Source organism: Octodon degus, unplaced genomic scaffold (genome assembly GCF_000260255.1).
Source record: "Octodon degus isolate 3935 unplaced genomic scaffold, OctDeg1.0 scaffold00004, whole genome shotgun sequence".
Classification (NCBI taxonomy): Eukaryota; Metazoa; Chordata; class Mammalia; order Rodentia; family Octodontidae; genus Octodon; species Octodon degus.
Genome location: NW_004524580.1, coordinates 3,632,361 through 3,652,326, shown reverse-complemented (window position 1 = coordinate 3,652,326; position 19,966 = coordinate 3,632,361). Strand labels below are relative to the sequence as shown.

The 19,966-nt window shown below is 35.4% G+C and overlaps 1 protein-coding gene across 6 annotated transcripts in view; it reads left to right on the top strand.

Annotated features, from left to right (window-relative positions):
- The window catches only part of Osbpl8 (oxysterol binding protein like 8), a 192,243-nt gene that overhangs the window by 112,747 nt on the left and 59,530 nt on the right, over positions 1 to 19,966 (top strand). Inside the window, exon 1 of one of the 6 annotated variants that reach the window (XM_023716087.1) lies at positions 7,675 to 7,711. The exons of the other annotated variants lie outside the window; for them this stretch is intronic. Coding sequence (XP_023571855.1) covers positions 7,684 to 7,711 — 28 coding nt within the window. The 5' untranslated portion in view covers positions 7,675 to 7,683. Of the gene's footprint in view, positions 1 to 7,674; positions 7,712 to 19,966 lie in introns of those variants that run through there. 6 annotated transcript variants of the gene reach the window in all.

Here is a 19,966-nt window from a genome sequence, read left to right as displayed (position 1 = left end):
TTTTTTTTTTTTGCAGAACCGGGGATTGAACTCAGGGCCTTGCGCTTGCCAGGGAAGCGCTTATTCCACTGAGCCATCTCCCCGGCCCCTCCTATCATGAATTTTTAAAAAATTAAATTTAAGATGCTGAGAGTAGTGACACCTACCTGGAATCCTACCACTTGAGAGGCTGGGTTAAATATTGTTGTGAGTTTGAGGCCAATCCGGGGTACTTAAGTGACTTCAAAGCCAACCTGCACTACATAGTGAGACCCTGCTTAAATCAATAAATAAATTTGGTCTTAACTGTCATATTATACTGGCTGTGTAATTTTCAAATTTTGATATAGTTCTACGAGTTGGTCTTTGGGCTTATGCTTTTATGACTTCTTTTTTGTAAATGTATTTTAGTACAGGGACTACAGGGTCTTACTACACAGATCAGACTCATAGTGGTCCTCCTGTTTGCAGCCTCCTAAGCACTGGGATTACAGGTGGGCACCCTGTAATCAGTTGGGGTTGCCCAGACTCAGTTGCTATCTCAGCATGCCCCAGGGGTTCAGCCAGCAAGGCAGGCCATGGATCGAACCCCAGTCCCTGCTCCTGTGTGCTTTAGTCCGCTGAGCTATTTGGCTGGCCCTTATGTGTTCTTTTTAAATGAATACTGACTGGTGAATACAGATTGATCATCTCTAATACAAAAATTCAAAATCCAAAATGCACCAAAATTTGAAACTTTGAATACAATGCCACAAATGGAAAATATTTCATACCTGAGCTGATACATAGGTCACAGTCTAAGCACAAACACTGAAATTATTTTAAAGCTCCCATCAAAATATATGTATAAGGTGTATTCACGTGAAACATAAATAAATTTTGTGTTCAAAATTGGATTCCATCCCCAAGACATCTCATGTATATGTAAATATTCCAAAATCCAAAACAACTTGAAGTCCAAAGTACTTTGGGTTTCAAACTTTTCACATGGGAGAGATTTAACCTGTGTAGTAAGTTACTTTATTTCAAAGAAGAAAATTTCTTTTAGTTTTATGATACTGTAAATGAAAATAGTTTTAGATAACATTGTGGAAACTCTTAAGCAGAAGTATAACAGGATGAAAAAAATTACTGTTAATATTTCTCTTTATTATTGTATATATTTTTGGGCAGTTAGCATTTCTATTGCCTATATGTTCTTTTGAAGATATGAAAGTAGACTATTGGACTACCTCCTGGTATAAATAAGCTCATTAAGATGATACCTTAAGAGGAGGCATTTGGCCTGCTTTTTTGCCTTACTATATATACATCAGAATTATGTCTTTGATGTTGTTTGTCTGACTGTTGTATTTGTGTATATGAATATTTAAACAATTCTTTAACTTGGGACTTAGCAACAAAAAAGTAGTTGATAATTATAACCACTCGTGCTCATATCTATCATGAACATTTTTCAAATAGGAAAGGAAGTTGAGGAAACAATGCAGTGAGCACTAAATACTGTATATGATCCGTATGTAGCTCTAAGAAATTGTTAGTGTGTTGTATTTGTTTTACTTCTTCATGTACCCCAAATACTTAATACTTCTTTTAAAAATGAGCACACTTATGCAACCATAAACATTTATTGTATGAAACCAGTTTATTATTTAATCTAATAGCTAGTCCATATTTGCGTTTTTTCCAGTTGTTTCCAAGCCTTTTTTGAAGCAGGCTTATTGAAACCAAATGAAGCTCTCATCATATCTGGTTGTAACATAACTAGATCTTTAGTCCTGAAAAATCTACCTGTTTAGTTTTGTTTCTGTTTGTGCCTTTGACTTTTTTGAGAGAACAGGCCAGTATCCTGGAACATTCAGCTTTTTTGACTTTGATTGCTACCTTGCAGTATTGTTTAATTGTTCCTCTAATATATTTTCTATAAACTGAAAATTAAATGGAAAAGTTTTATTATATATATTTAGGGTGACCTTTTGGGGAATGAATTCTTTGGGTTTTTTTTTTTGTTTTCTTTTTTTATTTTGTCTTTGTTTTTGTTTTAAATTTTCAGGTTTTTCCTGTTACCTTTCATTTTCTCTGTGTATATTTTTGGGTTTCTCATATAAGAGATACCATGTGATATTTAAGCTTATGTTTCTGATTTATTTCATTTAACAATATGGTCTCAAGGTGCATCAATTTTTAAAAAATGACTCATGTTTATCATTATAGCAGAGTAGTACTCCACTGTATTTAAATGCCACATTGTCTTTATCAATTCTTCTGTTGAAGGACATGTAGCCTGTACCAAAGACTGAGCTATTAAGTAATAAATTATAGTGCTATAAACATAGATCTGTATGTCACCACTGTAATGAAATCTTTTCTTTTTTTCCTGGTACCTGGAATCAAGCTCACAACCTCATGCTTACCAGGGAGGTGCTGTGCAGCTGAACTATCTTTTTGGCTGCATGTATCCACTGTAATGATGTCTTTGACTCTTACAAAGTGAGCTCAAGGCCATCCTGAACTGCATAGCAAGGCCCTGTGTCAAAAAAGGGGGGAGGATGTTTTGGTCAAATGGAATTTCTAGTTTTAGTTTTTTGCGACATCTCCATATTGATTTCCATAGTTGTGGACTAGTTTACTTTTCCATCAAAAATGTTCTTTTTTCTCCTACAACCTCGCCAGTGTATGTTATTATTTGATTTGTGGATAGCCATTCTTCCTGGAGTTAGAGGGAATCTCAGTGTTGTTTGAATTTGCATTTCTGTGATGGCCAGATATGTTGCTCATTTTTTTGTGCATTTATCAGCCATTTGTAATGGTTACTATGCAGGAGCTATGTAGCACTTCATTCACTCTTAACCTGATTGTCCCAGTGTTTCAACTTGTGAAATAGATTGGAAGGAGTGATGAGAGCCTGATGCTCTACACTGTAAATTGCATCTTTTCCCTTCGTATGACTTGAGAGTAAAATAGAGAAGGTGTATTTGGTACCCGGCAAACACCTGTTCCCCATCCACATTTTACCTAATGATGTCTGCATACAGCTTTTTACGTAAGATGATCAATAACTAAATCATTTACAGTATTGTGCTAAACTATTATGCTTTTCTTCTCCTGTCATTTTTTGTATTTATTAATGAACAGCTTTCTCCAAAGAAATCATTTGTGAATGGTAACTCAGTAAGGACTGAAGCCTGAGTCTATCCAGAATGGATGTAACCAATTTTGATACCATGTTATAGATAAGTAAGCATTGAAAAGGAAACCAAAGTAGCATAGTTTATTCTACCTTTAGCTTTGAATAACTTCAGTTTTACCAAAAGGCAAAATATATTTTTACCAAATATATTTCAGTATTTTGAAAACATTGGTATTAATTTTGAGTTGGCACAGGTAACCTAATCAACTACCATTATGTCTGGTACTAAGAGATACACCTTTCAATAAAATAAATGAAATGAAAAACAAGTCCTCTTAGGGAAATTTGATAAATGTTGAAATATAACTGCTACAGGAGTGGATAAATGAGCATTTGCTTTCTAGTAGGTCCAATTTGTGGATTAATAATAGGTAATATAAAGTCTGTTTCCATTAATTATTTTTTGTCCCCTAGGTTGTTTTTTGTTTTGTTTTGTTTTGTTTTTCATTTATGTATTTGGTACAGGGTCTCACTATTCAGTTCGGACTCATAGTGATCCTCCTGTTTTCAGCCTCCCCAGTGCTGGGATTACAGGCATGTGCCACCACGCCTGGACTATTTCACTGGCTCAGTGTACGCTGGAGGCAGGGCTGGCACGGCATACTAGCCTGGTCCCTGTGCTTGCCAAAGCAGGCACTTAGTCCATTGAGCTATCTTGCCAGCCCTCCCTTAGGTTTTTTTACTATCATGAAAAAGTTATATAAAATTGTATATTCATTATATTTTAATCATTAATAAGATGAAGATAGGAGTTGCTACATACAAAATGTTAAAAAGAACCTGGTACATTCATAATACCGAATGTGATAATTATAACATTTGTCATTATTATCAGGTTAAATAAAGATGACTACATAGGCTGGGTAGATATTTTCAGCATATGGTGCTCTTTAGCATCTTCTAGCAGTTCATGTAGGACTTTTGGTATGAACGGCCCATGTATAACACTCTTAATTTTTTGATTTGAAGCAACTGCAGTGTTTGCATCTTGATTTGAATCTAAATGTTCCTGGGTAAGGTGTAAGTAAATTAAAATTTATAGAGTAAGAGTTACATATTAGATTCACTTCTTTTGTGGAGTCAACCTACTGGCTTTTAAAAAAAATATTTTCCTCTGGCTTATTTACTTGAAATTCCATGCCATAGTTTTCAGGTGTTAGTGATTTGTTTGGAAAAACATACCTGCTAACTTTTGGTTTTTGTGAAGATAAACTGCAGGAAGAAATAAAAAGGAAAAGAAAAGCCTAAGAAACCTTTTTGATATGGCTGCCATATCATAAGTATTCATGACTAGTATTTCAAATTCTGATTAGAAAGAATTAGCATTCCCAATCCTTTATTGACAGTAATTATTAGCTAACACTTAAACATCCTCCTGTCTCTTAAGTGCTTTACATACATTAGTTCTTGGAGTCCTAATCACAGTTTTATGGTATATAATGATTATTCTTCCTGTTTTTTTAAAATTGAGGATACTAAACACTTGGTGGGGATGATTTTCTTGACCAGGTTTACACAGTAGGTAAAGAGCTGGAAATTAAAACTCGATACAAATGAAGCTTGCTTGCTTGCTTTCTTGCTTTCTTGCTTTTTTTTTTTTTTTTCTTTTTAAAGCTTCAGATAATTTAGTCATGAAATTTTTTGAGGCTCAGGTTTTCCAAACTTAAATTCTGATTCGTATCTTTTGACATAATCCCATTATATGCACAATGATTTGTTTGGCAAAAAAAATTTTTTTTTTTTTCTTTTGGATAGTACGTAGCTGGGGATGCTAGATCACATAGTAGGTATATATTTTACTTCTTAAGAGATAAACAAACTACTTAACCAATAGCTCTGTGGCTCTGATTTTTTTTTTTTTTTTCCCTTTTAGCTCTTCTGGTGGGTATGTACTAGTAGTACCTTGTAGCTTTATTTGCATTTTTCTGACCAGTGATATTGAGCATCTTTTCACATATCCACTGGTCATTTTATAATTTCTTTTGTGAAATGTGGATGCATATTTTTGCCAGCTTAACAGCTGGCTTTTTGTGTTGAGTTTTAAGAGTTCTTTATTACGTTTTATTATCTTTTGTTAGCTAGGTATATTGTGTTTTCGTCCTGTCTTAGCATGCCTTTACATAGCCTCAGTAATTTGTTTCACAGAATAGATGTGCTTAATTTTAATGAGGTTCAATTTATCTTTTCTCTACTTAGGGCCCCCTACATTAGAGGAAATCTTTAACCCAAATTAGAAAGAATGTTTTTGGTTATTTCTTCCAAAAGTGTCAAGACCCTCTTTTCTCTCCTTATTTTCATTCTTGGGATCCTTGTCCTAGGTCTTCATCATTTTATACTCCCACTACAGTACTACAGTCTCCTAGCTGCTATTAAGACCTTGCTCTACAATGTGCTGGTTTATCTTTCTTAACATAACAGCCAAAGAAAATTATTTTTATATATTAAATTGAGATTATGATGGATTAGTGGTTCTTCAGGATGAGATCATGTTTATGGCCAGAGAACACTTGGATCCTATGACATAGATCTCTGAGGAAACATGAAGAGAAATAGGAAATTGTAATTGAAAATGCCACTTTTTATTATTATTCAAGCTTATAACTGAAAAACTGGCTAGATGCCTACATTTACATCACTGCCATTCTCAAAAGGCAGTTTTGTGCCGTTGTCTATAGCAGTGTCTCCAGGGTCGGCTGTGCCTGACATTCACTGGGGAGCTTGGCCTAGAAACATGTTCTGCTCTCCTCTCACATCTCCAGGGGAATGCTCAATAACAGGTGTGTTTATGAAACTCTCCAAGTGTGCTCAAGCTTCCAGCATTTGGACCAACTAAAGGAAGCCAGTAATTGAAGTGTAAATTTCAGCTACCATCATCCAATAGTCAAGGCTCTTCCTATGTCTGATTTTATTCTAGTCTTCTAATTTCACCATGTGTTTCCCTTCATGAACCCAACTAGGTACCCTTCTTCACTGCTCCCCAGCCAGACTATGCTTTTATTTTTCCTGGGTTTCCTTGTTCTCCCTTCCAGTTAATGCTTCTCCAGACCCTTCTCATTCCTGAAGATACGGCTTAAAAAGTTTTTCTCCTCCTAAGGGTGTGATAGATGATGTATTTATCCTAATTTTCAGAAGTCCAACATCACTGCTTTGGGGATTTCATAATGTGCTGCTTTAGATGTGTGTGATATCTCGAGTAAGCAGGTTTGTGAAGGGAGTTAGGTGGCTTAAGTTTCATGTTTAGGCTGAGGAGAAAGTTTAGTGGCTTAAGTGTCTGGCTGGCAAGTACAAGGTCCTGAGTTCGATTCACAGTACCAAAAAAAATTAAATTATATGTTTAGTAAGTGAATGATCATTTATCATTAAGAATTTCATCCATTCTCGTTTTCTGGCTGTGTCTCATTTGTGTACATTGCATATGGACTCATAACAACTTAGTGTAGGTCACTACTATTGAGTTACAAGCATTCTGCAGTACACTTCTATTCATTATATTCAGATTATGGCACTGAATCACATTATCCCATAATTTGTGTATTTCCCATCTGTTTTTCTTATTCAAAAGTTAACTGTCAGTTTAATCCATAATCATTTGAATTTAAGTACCATTATTGTCTCAAATAGGATAGGATTTGTTTTATGCTGACTTCTTTGAACTCAGTACAGTTCAACTGTTGATCAAGAAAGAAAGACATAGAATTAGGTTAGTTCTCTTTCTCCTCTACTTTTAAATGAGAAAGAAAGAGAAGCCTAGAGATGAAATTATAGCTCATCTCATGGACAGATACTCTGTTAACTTCTTGTCTGCCTACATTTAAAGTTGTTACAAAGCTTCATGATATACTAGAATTTATGGCTACCCTTCCATTCTTGGTTGTAAAAAGTTATTCTGTATGCTTTTATCTTTAAGAAAGCATCTTTAGGGCACAGTACTTCGTGAGACAAAATAAATGTCGCTTTGTTAAAGTTTATATCAGTCTATTTCAAACCAATTCTTAAACCAGGTGTAGGCACATACCTATAATCCGGGAGGCTGAGGCAGGATGATTGTTGCAAGTTTGAGACCAGCGTAGGCTGTAAAATGCTGTAAAATGAGCTCAAGATCAGCCTGAACTGCATAGCAAGACTTTCTGTCAAAAACAAATAAAAAACCAATTCTTAAATGTTTAACATTTTGAAACTTAGAAAAAGTTTCACCACTTTATCAGTTTTGTCAAAATTAGCTTAAATTATGCTAGTGTTGCCTTTATCTTACTCCATAAGACAAAGAAAAATTCTTTTAAAAAACTAGCAAAATACCTTTATTTTGAGTGGTCTGGCAATGAAAAAATGACATGTCTGTTCACAACTTAATAGAAAATTTCTAAATAAAGCAAGATTTTCTCTGAAACAGATAAAATGTATCAGATTCCCCAGGGTGACAGCATGAGCTGCTGCTGGTATAGTCTCAGATGACTAGCAGAGGGTGCTTTCATTTAAGTGACTTGCAGACAGAAGGAGACCTAGAAGTCACTTCCATGAATCGAAGCAATTCCTCCTTCCTTGGTAAGACATTTATAGATCAGTTCTGGATATGTGTGGAACCATACATATAGTAAATGTGTTCCTAAGTATGTGAATTATATTTCATGAACATTGTTGTACCTGAGAGAGGATTTACATTTTTCTCCTGCTTGACCTTCACTGTCCTTAACCTCACCATTGTGCTGTGCTTTGCCTTGGAACCATACATTACTTTGTTGGAAATCATCTAAAAAAAAGTTAGAGGTTAGGATTTTTTCCTGAACTTTTGAGTCCTTAAAGTGGTAGATCTCTGAATTTATTGCTTATTATATGGTTGTTTTCTACTTTGAAATTTTTTGTTTGGATAGCTACTTCATACAGTAAAACATACCTACTAAATAATGAAAAAATATGATATTGCCAAGTTAAGATAAGAATAAAATATTTTTAATCTCTTATAGAATGTAACAAATTTGTGTTTACTTTGTATGCTTCTTTAGGGAAACTAAAATAACTGAAAACATTTGAGTAGTAAGAATAAAGAATCTGGCTTTGTCTTAAGGGTGAATTGCAATGATGAAAGAGTTTGTCTTATTCTTGTTATCCCTTATTGTTTCTTTAACAAAGCAGGAAATATGAACATTAATACTAATGGGGATGATTTTCCTGGAAAATTTCTTTTTAACATTTTTTTTCTTTTCAAATTGGTGTTAAAGAATTACATTACTGTATTTGTTTCTCAGCTATTTTTTTGGTTGGAATTTAACTTCCTTTGAAAGTCTAAGAGATTGAGATCTGAGTAAGAGGCAAATACAATTTGTCTTTTATGAGGAACATGAAAACAAACTTTTTATATTGTTAATAGATGTATAGCAAAGTTAATATGTAATTTATCCAGCAATATTTGCATAATTGCTAGGAGATGATAAAGAGTAACTTCATAGAAAGATTTGTTTGTATCATTAACTTTGAATACATAAATCTTGTTTCACAATGAAGTAGTGAAATTTTAGCAAATACATCTCTTTCTGGATGAAGGATGTTCAAGGGGGTTAGGTACCCCACAGGTGCAGGATTTTCTAAGCATTTCATCTGTCAGCCTGGCATTTAATGGGTGTGCTTGCTGTACATAGTTTTATACTGAAAGCAAGAATAAGCTGAAGGAGGTATTCTCACCTTCCTGAATATAATTTGTAATTGGGAAATTTAGAGAACTATATGGAAATGTTATAAAGAAACATTAAAATACATTAGTAAATTTTCAGTTTTGGTAAATGGCCAAGTAGATATAAAAAGAAAACCTTCCTAGTAACAACATCAAAATGCTGGATAAAATACTTTAAAAACTTATGAAAAAGAAATATTTATGCACAATGATAAAATACTACTCTGCAATAAAGGAGGATAAATAAATTATTTGTAGGAAAATGGATGCACCTTTTTTTTTTCTTTCTTTTTTTTTTGAGGAACTGGGGATTGAATTCAGGCACTTGTGCTTGCCAGGCAAGTGCTTATTCTACTGAGCTATCTCCCTAGGCTAGATGCATCTTGAGACCATAATATTAAGTGAAATAAATAAGACACACAAGCTTCAGTGTTATGTGGTTTCTCTTAGATGAGAAACCTGGAATATAAATAAAAAGCAAAATAAAAGATAATAGAAAATAAGGAGACATCTTTTGCAAAGGAAAGGGACTGATAGATGGAGGGGGAAGGAAGGAAAGGGATGAAAAAGAATTAAGGTCTGTTACATGTATGAACTAACTCCAGCATTTCCTCTGACTGGTATCTGCTGATTCATGAAGATCTAAAGATTGGGGGTTAATGAGAGAAAAAAGTAAAAGACTGTGGCCCATTCATGATAGAAATTTGTATTTCCTTATAAAATTAGAAGTCCCAAAGGGTAGCAGTTTTACCTAATTAATTGGAAAACCTGTTATAGAAAGAAACTCTGGTGTGTTTATATGTCCTGTTCCTGAATCTGGCTAGACTGTTTGGAGGTGGGTGGATGGGGCAGTCTTCCTTGAGAAATCCTAAACGCAAGCACGTGCTTACGTGGGCTTGGAGCCAGAATTCACACTGTGCTTGTGGCAAAAATCATACCTGTTTAGTTTCAGATGTTCTTGGGTTTAGTATGCATAGATGTCTAGAAGAATTAATACAGATCTTTAAAGGGGTACATTTTAAACAAAGACCTCAAAAAATTACATATTGAGCCTCATAGTTAAAAAAATCAATAGATGCTTAACCAGGAAATACCATATATACCTGTTAGAGTAACTAGAATTCAGAACACTGGCAATACCAAGTGGTGTCAGCAATTGAGAAAAATTAGTAACACCTACCGTAACAGAGAGAATACACATAACGCACCAATTATCCAGATGGATAAAGTCTGTACCAAGTAGAACTGAGAGCCCTGTATGTACTAAACAAGCACTCTACCACTGAGCCACATCCCCACCCAGTCCGCATAGGTTAATTGCAGATCTGAGTGTCAGTAACAGATGGTGAGAAAATACAGTTCAAGAACTACTGGGTTCGATCTCAGGTACTGAATGCTGTGCTGGCGCCAGAACTCTGGGCGCGCTGTGCCGGCTCTGAAACTATGTGTGGTGACATATGCCTATAATCCCAGCACTGGGGAGGCTAAGACAGGAGAATCACTATGCATCTGAACTCTATAGTGAGTCCATGTATCAAATTTTTTTTTTTAAAAAAAGAACTCTACTTTAAAAGAAAATAAAGCATATAGCAATTGCCCTAACATGAAATGTAAAACATCTTTATGTTGGAAAGTATATCACTAAGATTCTATATATTCTAAGTCATTGGAGAGACATGGATGATAGGAAAATTTAGTGTTACTGGATGTCACTTCTCAAGTTGATTCTAACAGGTTTAATCCATTTTGAATCCACATGTGGGTGGACAAGATATTTTTCAGGGTACATTCACTAGGTTGCCCTTAACTATTGCAGGAAAGCACTGGGCAGAGAGTCAGGACACTCCTGAAGAAGCAAAACTAGGTAAGGGTCAGAGTGGAGACTTTCTTTAGTAAATAAGTATTTACTCTTATTGCAATGCCCAAGTTAATAAGACCTCAAATAATGGTGATGACCTATCAAAGAAGCCAACAGAGCACAACAGAAACTTAGAAATAGAGCCAAGCATATAAGGAACTCAACATATGACATTATTCAGTAAATGGTTTAGAGAAATTTTGTTATCCATCTGAAAAAATAAAAAAAATCCCACCATACTACCACACACAAAATTAATTCCAAATGGATTTAAGTATGAAAGCTAGAACTTTAAACATTAGAAGTATAAAAAATATTTATAACATTGGACAAAGATTTAAGAAGGAAAAAAATTCTACCTCACTGAAATTATGATTATTAATTCATCCAAAGAAACCACAAAAAGAGTGAAGATATTAATTACAGAACATGAAACTGACAAGGAGTTTATATCCTGACAAAGCATTTCAGTGGATTAACTGGAGAAGCCAAAGTCCACCGGAAAGATGTCCAGAAGGTGTAGATAATATTTCACAGGAGAGGTAACATGAATGGTCATAAAGTTGAAATGGTGTCGAGTGTCATTAAGAATTGTGAAAGGTAATTAATACTGTAGTGAATTGCTAGTTCACATTCACCAGGTAGATTAACAAAATTTTGAAGTTTACCCGTGATATAAAACAATAGAAATTCTCATTTACCTACTGTTGGCAAAGCATGTATTAGTAGAACTTCTGAAAAAGACTATAATTAGATAGTAAAGGTGAGGATGAATGAACCCTAATCCTTGGCTTATATATTCTTTGGTGTATCTGAAACCTAACAAAAATTTCACTCATGTGTATCAGAAGAATTGTTTCTAATAGAAAAAAAATAACTGGGGACAAACCCAGAGTTTTTAATATATCTTGTCAAAATGAAAACTCTTAATAGTAATCCCCCAATTTTTAGGGGAAATTTTACTGATCTATGAAATTAAAAATCTACAAACTGAGTGCAATGGACAAATATTACTCTGTACACATGCAATAGAGTGCCATACGTTAATGGAAAAATGTGAACATGGAAGAAGATACAAAAGTTAGAGTTCATAAAATATGGTATGGATATAAAGTCTTAAAACAAGTAAAACTGGGCAATGCATTGTATAGCAATAGATAAGTGATAAAACAGAATGGGTAAAAGGAAATTTGAGGTAATGCTTATCTCTGGCTGGAAGGGAGGGAGGTGCAGCCACATGTGCATAGACCCTTCAGAGGTCCTTGCAGTGTTCATTTTCTTAAGCTGGTGGTAAGAACAAAGGGTTTTATTTTTAATAGCATTATTTATAATGTACATGTGTTAAATATACTCAGATGTGACTTTATTTTATTATTATTATTATTATTATTAGTAGTAGTAGTAGTAGTAGTAGTAGTATTTTTAGGGAAAGGTCTACAGGGAGTTCAGAGTCTTACTACTAGATGACTTGTAGTGATCTGCCTGTTTACAGCCTCCCAAGAGCTGGGATTACAGGCGCATGCCACCACGCCCAGTCAGACATGATTTTAAGATGAATATTTTCACTCTTTCTAAAGGTAAAGTCTATAGACAGGAGCGTAGTCCCTGTGGTACTTTCCTAGGAAAAAGAAGTGCACTATTTGAGTTTTTCATTTCATTCCTTCAGTTCTGGGAATTGTCCTTTATTAAAAACTACACTCTTCTTGATATGTGATATTTAATGTCCTTTTATGAATTAATGGAGTTTATGAATTGAGAGTTTTTAATATATCTTGTCAAAATGAAAACTCTTAATAGTAATCCCCCAATTTTTAGGGGAAATTTTACTGATCTATGAAATTAAAAATCTACAAACTTCAGGTTTATGGCATGTACCATGTGAGGGTCTTGTGAATACAGAATAAAGAAGAGAAAATCCTTTAGAATGGGTGAAGGGATGATGTACAGTTAAATATAGATATTTCTATCACTCAAAAGTTAAGATCTTTTTTTTTTGCTGTGTGGTAAGAACACTCAATATCTTCTTATAAAATTTCAAGCATACAATACCTTATTGTTAAATATAGTCACCATACTGTACATGAGATCTGAAGAACTTGTTTATTTAAATTAACACTTGAATTAACATTGCTCCTACTTATTGACCTCTGGTGATCACCTAACTCTGCTGTTATGGGTTCAACTATGTGAGACTCCGCACAAGAAAACAGTGATTCAGTGTTCACCTTTCTGAATGTGGCATGTGTGGCATATGTTACTTAGCATAGGGTCCCCAGGTTCATCTATGTTGCAAATGGCAAGAGCCCTTCCTTTAGACTGAATAGTACCATTGCATGTCCATGCCACGATGTCTTAGCTGTTCTCCACCAGTGAACATTTATAGGCTCATGAATCTTGGTGATTGTGAATACTGCTGCAGGGGACATAAGAGTGTAAATATCTATTTGAAATATGGGTTTTATTTTGGGGGTAATATATAGGTCATGTAGTAGTTATTAGTTTTTTGAGGGCTCTCCATGTATTTTGTATGACTATGCTAATATATATTCTTACTTGTGCAAAGGTCCTCTATTGTACACATTCTAGCCAAAAGTTACTTCCTGCCTTTTTTTACAATAGCTATTTTAACATGTATGAAGTAATAATGTCTCATTTGATTTGCATTTCCCTGATGATTAGTGATGCTGAGCTGAGCCTTTTTTCAGACACCTGTTTGCCATTTGTGTTTTTTTCTCCATTTGTGTATTCTTGGCACCCTTATTGAAAATTAGTTGACCATAAGTGTATGGATTTATTTACGAACTCTTTTGCTCCACTGGTTTATGTGTTTGTCTGTATGCCAGTCCCATAATGTTTTTGTTACTGAATCTTCGTACTTGTCTTAGTTACTTTTTACTCGTTGGTGGGACAAATACCCAACACTCAAAATGAAGGAAGGAAAGGTTTATTTAGCTCACAGTTAATGGAGGGTTCAGTCCATATTCTGCTGGCTCCAAAGCAAAACGACAGCAGTTCACACGGCAGAAAACAGTGAAGAGCAGAGGAGGTGTAGCAGCTGTGGCGGCGTCCATCAAGCCTCTCTCTTCCTTCTGCGCTGACTGCGAAGACCAGCACTCTACAATGCAGATCCGAGCTCTTCCATAGTGGTGCGGCCGCAAAGATCAAGCTCCTCCGAAGACTGGGACTTCTCCCCGGAAGCGGGGCGAGGCGGCAGGAAACCAGGCAGGGTGGCTTCCTGCCTTTCTCAATTCTTGGGCCCTGCCCACCTGCAGGGCGAGGCCCCCATGCTGAGATCTGCTGGAGCTGATCCAGGCAAGTTGCACAATGGATCAACTAACAGCACTATATTTTGAAATAAGAAAGTGTTTTATTTCTAGCTTTGCTCTTTGTTCAAGACTGTTTGACTGTTCTGGATGTTTATGATTCCATATGAATTTTGTTTTTTTTTCTTGTATTCCTTTAAAAAATGTCATTGGGGTTTTGATACAAATTGCATTACAAAGAGAGATTGCATACAGATTGCATTATAAAGAGATCTGTAGATCTCTTTGATAGTGTAGAAATTTTAACAGTATCCCATGTTAACTATGAAAATGAGGCATCTTTATAGTTTCATGTATTTAATGTTCAGTATATACATTTTGTTGCTCTTTATTTCTAAATATTTTTTACTTTGTATTGCCTCTTTAAATAGGGTTGATTTTCTGATTTTCCTGTTAGATAGTTCATTGTGTGTGGAAATCACTATTTTTGGTCTACAACTTTACTGAATTTGTTCATTAGTTTCATTTTTAAAAATAATACTGGTAGTTATCAGTCTTTAGCTATGCCTGCCTATACAATTATGTCATTTTCAAACAGATAATCATACTTTCTTTCCTACTTGGATATCACTTATTTATTTTCTTGTCCAGTTGCTCTTGCTGGAATTTCTGGTACTGTTTAATTGCAGTGATGAGAGGGTGCATTAGTGCCTCACGTTGTGTCTTAGAGCATATGCTGTCAGTTTTGCATGTATTTTATGCTGCTACCAGTAGTGATTCCACATGTGGTCTTTGTTCTGTTGAGGTAAGTTTGTCTTCTACCTGAGTTAAGAGATTTTTAAAATCACAATGATTGTTGTATTTTCTCAAATGCTTTTTAAAATATGTTCTAAGGTCATCATATGGTTGCATATTTATTCTATTAATGTGGCGTATTATATTGACCAATTGAACTGTTCTTGTGTCAGATTAATCCTACTTGATTGTGTTGTATGATTCTTTTATGTGTTATTAAATTCATTTTGCTAGCATTGAAGGTTTTTGTATCTGTGTACAACAGGGATATATAGATTGTCCTGTAGTTTTCTTTTGTTGAGTCTTTGTCTGGCTTAAGTATTATAGTAGTATTTGCTTTATAATGTATTTGGATATGTTTCCTCTTATATTCCTTGGAAAAGTTTATCAAGGATTGATAGTTCTTTGAATGTATGGTAGTATTCACCTGTGAAACCATTACTTGGTGTACTTAAAGAAAACTCTTCTAGGGGCCGGGGAGATGGCTCAGTGGAATAAGTGCTTCCCTGGCAAGAGCAAGGACCTGAGTTCAATCCCTGGTTCTGGAAAAAAAAAAAAAAAAAAAGAAAAGAAAACCCTTCTGGAGGCTTTCTATTACTGATTTAGTCTTATGTATTATTGGTCTGTTTAGGTTTTACATTTCTCTGTTTTCCTTTCCTCACTCTGTCCTCCCTCCTTTCCTTCTTCTCTACCTCCTTTCCCTTCTTCTGCTTCTTCTACTCTTTATTCTTTTCCTCCTCTGTCACCCCCTCCCCCCTCCCTCATGCCTACCCCCTCCCCATTTCTCCGTATTTGGGTTGGGGATTTAACCCAGGGCTATCACACTGTTATATTCTCAATCCAGTTTTGTTTTTATTTTGAGATCATTCTCACTAAGTTGTCCACTGGGCTCAACCTTCTATCCTCCTGTCTCAGCCTCTCAGTTTCTTCCAGTGTAGACATAGATGGATTTATTTGTTGTTTTATTTAATTTGGGTGTTTATCAGTGTCAATTGCTCATTTATTTTTGCTGCGTCCACAAGTTTTGATAAGTTGGTTTTTGTTTTGAGATGTTAAAAAAAAAATCTCCCTTGAGTTCTTTTTTTTGACCCAGTGTTTCAAGAGTGTACAGTTTAATTACATATACTTGTAATTTTTCCTGTTACCTTCATTATTGATTTGTTTCATTCCTTTGTGGTCAGGAAGATACTTGGATGATTTTTTTTTTTTTTCCGGAACCGGGGATTGAACTCAGGCCTTTGCGCTTGCCAGGCGAGCACTTATTCCACTGAGCCATCTCCCTGGCCTCTGAATGATTTTTATTTGAAATTTTCAAAATACTTTTCTTACTTTTGTTACTTCACATGAAATTTGCCCTGGAGAATGTTCTTTGTGTAGTTGAGAAGAATGCTTATTCTGATGTTGGGCGGAAAATTCTGTGTACGTTGATTAGGTCTACCTGGTCTCTAGTGGTATTTACCTCTGCTCTTGCCTTTTCTTCTTCTCTTTGGATGGTCTGTCCGCTAGAGAGAAGTTTCCTAACATTGTGTTATGATTTCTTTCTAAGTCATCTTTGTTTCTTTCTATATTTAGGTACTTGGGATTGGATGCATGTGTCATCCTCCCGTTGAATTTACCTTTGTGCCTTTATGTAATGACCTGTTTTGTCTCTTGGACAGTTTCACTTAAAGTCCATTTTGTTTGTTGTAAGAACACCAACCCCTGCTCTCTTTTGGTTACTATATGCGTGGAGTATCTTTCTCCACTCTTTTGTTTTGAAGTAGCGTAAGATTTATTTATTTACTTATTTTTAAATGTTTTGGTACTGGGAATTGAACTCAGGACCTTGCACTTGCCAAATAGGCACTGTGCTACTGAGATATATTCTGGGCCCAATATGAGGTTATAAATCTAATAAGTTTCTTATAGGTAGTATGTAGTTGAGTCCTGTTTTGTCTGTTTTGACTGAGGAGTGTCGTCCTCTTATCTTTAAAATAATTGTTCATGGGTAAGGTATACTCTTGTCATTTTGTTAATTGATTTGTGCGAGAATGTTACCTGTTACCAAGGTTGTCAGTGGGGATGGTTCTTACTGGGCTGGTTCCTGGCAAGATAAGACCATAAGCCAAGTTAAAGTGAAGCTGGAACCAGGTCACAGCTGATACCATCTTATTTATCGTTTGTTGTTGAGTCTCACCTTACCAAAATATGCCTTATACTGATGTCTGTTTTGACTGGTTTCCTAAAGGAACAGGAAAGTAAGCATTAATCTTATGTCTGGGTTTTTGATCTTAATATGCCTTTTTGAACTCTTAATACTAAAATGGAAAAAAAGTCAATCATAAAATTTTATTATCACCTTAGACTGTAGGCATAATAGATCCTATTTGGTGACTGTTCCTATGCTTCAGGCAATAGTTTAACAACTTTTTTAAAAGGAAATTTACATGTGTCAGATGTTTCCTGTATAATAAAGAGTACAGCTTATAGAATAGTCAAACCAATATTTATGAACCTAAGAATCTTTTTTTAAAAAAAAAAATTATAGGGGCTGGGAGATAGCTCAGTAGAATAAGCGCTTGTCTGGCAAGCACAAGGTCCTGAGTTCAATCCCCGGTACCGAGAAAAAAAGACAAATTTTTATATGTATAGCGGACAGACGTTTCAAACATAATGACGAGTATAAAAAATATATTTTTCACAGTTTATAGACTATAAGACTAATGATTAGGACCCTGGGACTCCAGTTTAGAATATGTTATTGTCAGTACTTTAGAAGTCCTCGTGTTTTTCCCTAAACCCCATCTCTTCTCTGTCAGACCTTCTGTCTGTACCACCTAAGCATAGGCCCTACCTTAGTGCAACTTTGGGGGACCTTTTAATGTTACTATCATGTATAAACAGTATAAATATTTCCTTTGAAAACCAATGATATTCAAACAAAAACTTCAGACAAATTTAGTATAATTTCTTTGAATAAGAATGATCAGTCATTGGGCATCACTCAGAATGAAAACGGTTCAGAGAGTTCTGCTCTGCTGTGTGGGCAGTGAGTATTTATAGCTAGAGTTCAGAAGTTATGTACAAAATAGCTCGATTGGTTGCAGCTAGGCTTTGTGGACAAGGTCTGTTTAATTGGCTGCCTATGATTGGCTGAAGCTCAGCTGCTTTGGATTGTGGCTGAAATCTGGCTGTTTAGTAGAAAAATTAGATTACTGTTAGGTTTCCATTTATTCACTAAGTTTGGTGTCATTAATTGTATAGGAACTCAAAAGTATAGAGACAGCCATAGACCAGAGGCCTCCTGCTTATTTAACAATGGCAAGCACAATGTTAGTTTGGTGAAGAAAAAAAAGTACATGATTGCCAGGAAAGGTAAACTGAGCAGTCTCTGGGTTTTATTTTGACTTTGATTTCTTTTAGAGTTTAACATGTTTTCTGTGAAAGGGTTAAGCAAAAACATTTGTGAGTTCTGGGATGTGAGGTTCATTCAGGATTGCTTGTGATTTAGGTACTAGATCCCTGTTAGGAATGTGGTCAGGACAGGTGATTTTCTGTGTTTCAGTTCATGATATCCTATTGGAATAAATAAGAGGTATACATTTTGTGTTGGAAGCATCTTCAGCTGATCTAAACTTGAGGAGAAGCATGAGGTTGATTCTCAGTCCTCATCACCACTGTTTGATGACTTGGCTTTCTTGGATCTGTAACACTATGATTAACTTGTTTGGAAATTTTCAGTGTCAAATTTGTGTTGTTTATATATTTAAAAATTACTTTCTTAAGATAGTGAATTTTAGAAGGGAGCAATTTAGTTCATTATTTTCATTTTGCCATAATCTGGAACCTTTCTTGGCTTCATGAATGTGTTACTTGACTCTCATAACAACTTGATAATATAGAACTTTTTATTGGCATTTTATAAGTGAGGAAACACAGTAGAGACTCCGAAAAAATAAGTACATTGTGCTAGAGGTACTAACTCCCAACCTGATATGTTACGTTTGTTTGCCATAATTGAAGAATTAATTCCAAGGAACAGTGGAGGTTGAGTGGGAAAGATTTACTGGGTGAATGAGCGCTCAAGAGGGGAGCACAACTGCTCAAATGAGTGAGACACAACATTGGGAAGCAGGGGAGTAGGAATGAGTATGAGGAATAGCTCCTGAGGGGTCTGGTCCTGAGTGGGTTGCCTCCAAGATCATTTCTTTTGAGAATATTTTATAAGGCAAAGTCACAAAATGGATACAATATGGGTCAAACTATAATCCACCAATAAGATTACAAATATAGCTGCTTAGCTAATATTGATCCAGTAGTGAAGCAGGCACATATCAAGGACGTATGGATGACATCATTGACCTTGGTCAATAATCTATAGTCTTAGGACCGGGGATATAGTTCCATGGCACAGTGCCTGCCTGGCAAGCACAAAGTCCTGAGTTCAATTTATGGTACAAAAAAAACAAAAAAAACAAAAACAAAAAAAAAACCAAACTATAGTCTTAGTCTTGTCTTTAGTTTTATTTAGTGTAATAGACACATAAAATAGGAAGAAAATGTTCAAATAGGAAGAAGGGGGGCACTAGAGAGGGAGAACGGGAAAAGAAACAAGAAATGAAGGAAGAAATGAAAACGAAGTTCTTGAGAGGAAGAGGATGGCCCACCCCTAAAAAGAGAATGGTCTGTTTCTATAGGAAATCCTGAAAATTACAGTATAATCTCAAAATCCTATTTATCCCTTTGGGAAGTATGTAAATCTGGCCATTGTGACTTTAATCTCAATGTATTGCCTTCTTCAAATGCTCCTTCAGCCAGTTTTGACGTGTTCTCATCTTCTGCACTGACTTCCTTGAAGCCCTAACACTGTTTATTTATTAATTTCTAATTTAGCTGCCTAATGGAAAAACCTATACAGTTTAATTTCAATCCCACTTAGCCATTATAGGGCAGTGCTTTTTTTGATACTGTGTTTTGTGGTGTTTTTTTTTTTTTTTTTTTTTTAATCTTTCTTTTTTTTTTTTTTTTTTGGTGGAACCGGGGATTGAACTCAGGCTCTTGGGCTTGACATGCAAGCGCTTATTCTACTGAGCCATCTCCCTGGCCCTGTTTCTTTTCTAGGAGTGGGCATTTACAAGCCAAAGTCTTTGTGCTCTGGCATTCATGGCTACTGGGTTCATTGCTATTTCTAAGCCTTTCTATAGGCAGACACACACACACACACACACACACACACA